Source organism: Nicotiana attenuata, chromosome 11 (genome assembly GCF_001879085.1).
Source record: "Nicotiana attenuata strain UT chromosome 11, NIATTr2, whole genome shotgun sequence".
Taxonomy (NCBI): domain Eukaryota; kingdom Viridiplantae; phylum Streptophyta; class Magnoliopsida; order Solanales; family Solanaceae; genus Nicotiana; species Nicotiana attenuata.
In genome coordinates this window covers 53,304,992-53,306,595 of record NC_031999.1, presented here as the reverse complement: position 1 = coordinate 53,306,595, position 1,604 = coordinate 53,304,992, and the positions used below count along the sequence as shown (strand labels likewise).

At 37.2% G+C, this 1,604-nt stretch overlaps 1 protein-coding gene across 1 annotated transcript; it reads left to right on the top strand.

Annotated features, from left to right (window-relative positions):
- Window positions 445–1,604, top strand: LOC109235072 (protein MIZU-KUSSEI 1-like). Its single transcript, XM_019401071.1, has one exon. It carries the CDS (start codon window positions 615–617, stop codon window positions 1,338–1,340), a length of 726 nt encoding a protein of 241 aa, XP_019256616.1. The 5' UTR covers window positions 445–614; the 3' UTR covers window positions 1,341–1,604.

The following is a 1,604-nucleotide window of genomic DNA, read 5'->3' as shown; positions in this document are numbered from 1 at the left end:
AAATAGTATAACAGAGATTAAATATAGACAATATCTGAAAGTAAAGAGATATATTTAGCCTTTTTCCCAAAATCTATAACGTGTGGTTTAATAGTAAGAAATTCGTCTGATTTGTATAAAACCTTTACACGCATTTATTTTTAGTTGGGCAACATGAGGAGTAAAATTAGCAATTTCAATAATTGAGCTACCAAAAGTAAAATCCACCTTCCCCCACCCTTTTAAATGAGGTAAATTCCACGAAATTTTTTGGTTCGAAGCAATTTTTGAATTTTCATCATAGCGAATATGATAACGTAAAATCTCTACGTTTTTTATCCAAAGAAAAATGGTTAATCATAATTCTATCCAACTCCACAAATTCAGGTCCCGAATACAATGGATCGTGAAAGTAAACTCAAGCCAAAGAAACCAAAACTTACAAAAAAAAAAAAAAAATTCAAACATCAAATCCATTGAAAAACACAAATTACATCAACCTCTTTTTTAATCCTCCATACAAACCTAATCCTAGCAGATTCAAACAACCCTAATAATCTCTCTGTAATGGCAATTCCTCCATTGCTGGTTCTAAATCTCCAACCTTAATTTAAAGGTGGAATAATTAACCAGCAATGGAAGAGCCGCAATCAAAGTTACCACCACCACCACCTACTCCACCTACAACTCCATTATCCCTCGTCAAGCCTTCGTCGAAAAATAATAAAAAGAGGCCCGTAAAAATCTTCAGAGCCTTTCGCAATGTGTTCCGGTCCTTCCCTATTATCACACCCGTATGTAAACTACCTTCCCTCCCCGGCGGCCGTTTACCCGAAAACAAAACCGGTGTCACGGGCACATTATTCGGATACAGGAAAGGCCGTGTCAGCCTCTCGATTCAAGAAAACCCAGGAACTCTACCTAATCTGGTCATTGACCTGGCCATGCAAACCAACGTGTTGCAAAAGGAAATGAGCCTTGGGATGGTGCGAATCGCGTTGGAATGCGAGAAAAGACCCGATAATAACAATAATAATAATAATCATAAGGAGAAAACAAAGCTTCTTGATGAGCCATTATGGACTATGTTTGTAAATGGGAAAAAAAGTGGCTATTGTGCAAGGAGAGATGCCACGGAGGAAGATCTCCATCTCATGGAGGTTCTTAAGGCGGTGTCCATGGGCGCCGGCGTGTTGCCGCCGACGAAATCCGACATGGAAGGACACGTGGACGATGAGATGGCGTACATGAGAGCACATTTTGAGCGAGTAGTGGGATCAAAGGATTCGGAAACCCTATACATGTTGAGTCCAGATGGGAGTAGTGAACCTGAATTGAGTATTTTCTTTGTGAGGATATGAATTAAATTAATTACATGAAGATAAAGGGGTTATTTAAATTAAATTATATTATTTGTAAAAATCATTTATTAGGGTTGTAGATATATTTGTATCTTTGTAGGTGTGGGAATTTAAGAATTTGGTGTACAGGGGTTAAAGCATTGAGAGGTTCTTAGGATTATCCAATTTAGATTTTTGATTTTCCTGTTTTAGTTGTTGATCACTTATTCATTTAAAGTTTGATGCTTTTCTTATTTGTTAATTTATCACCTCCAAATTGTTCTT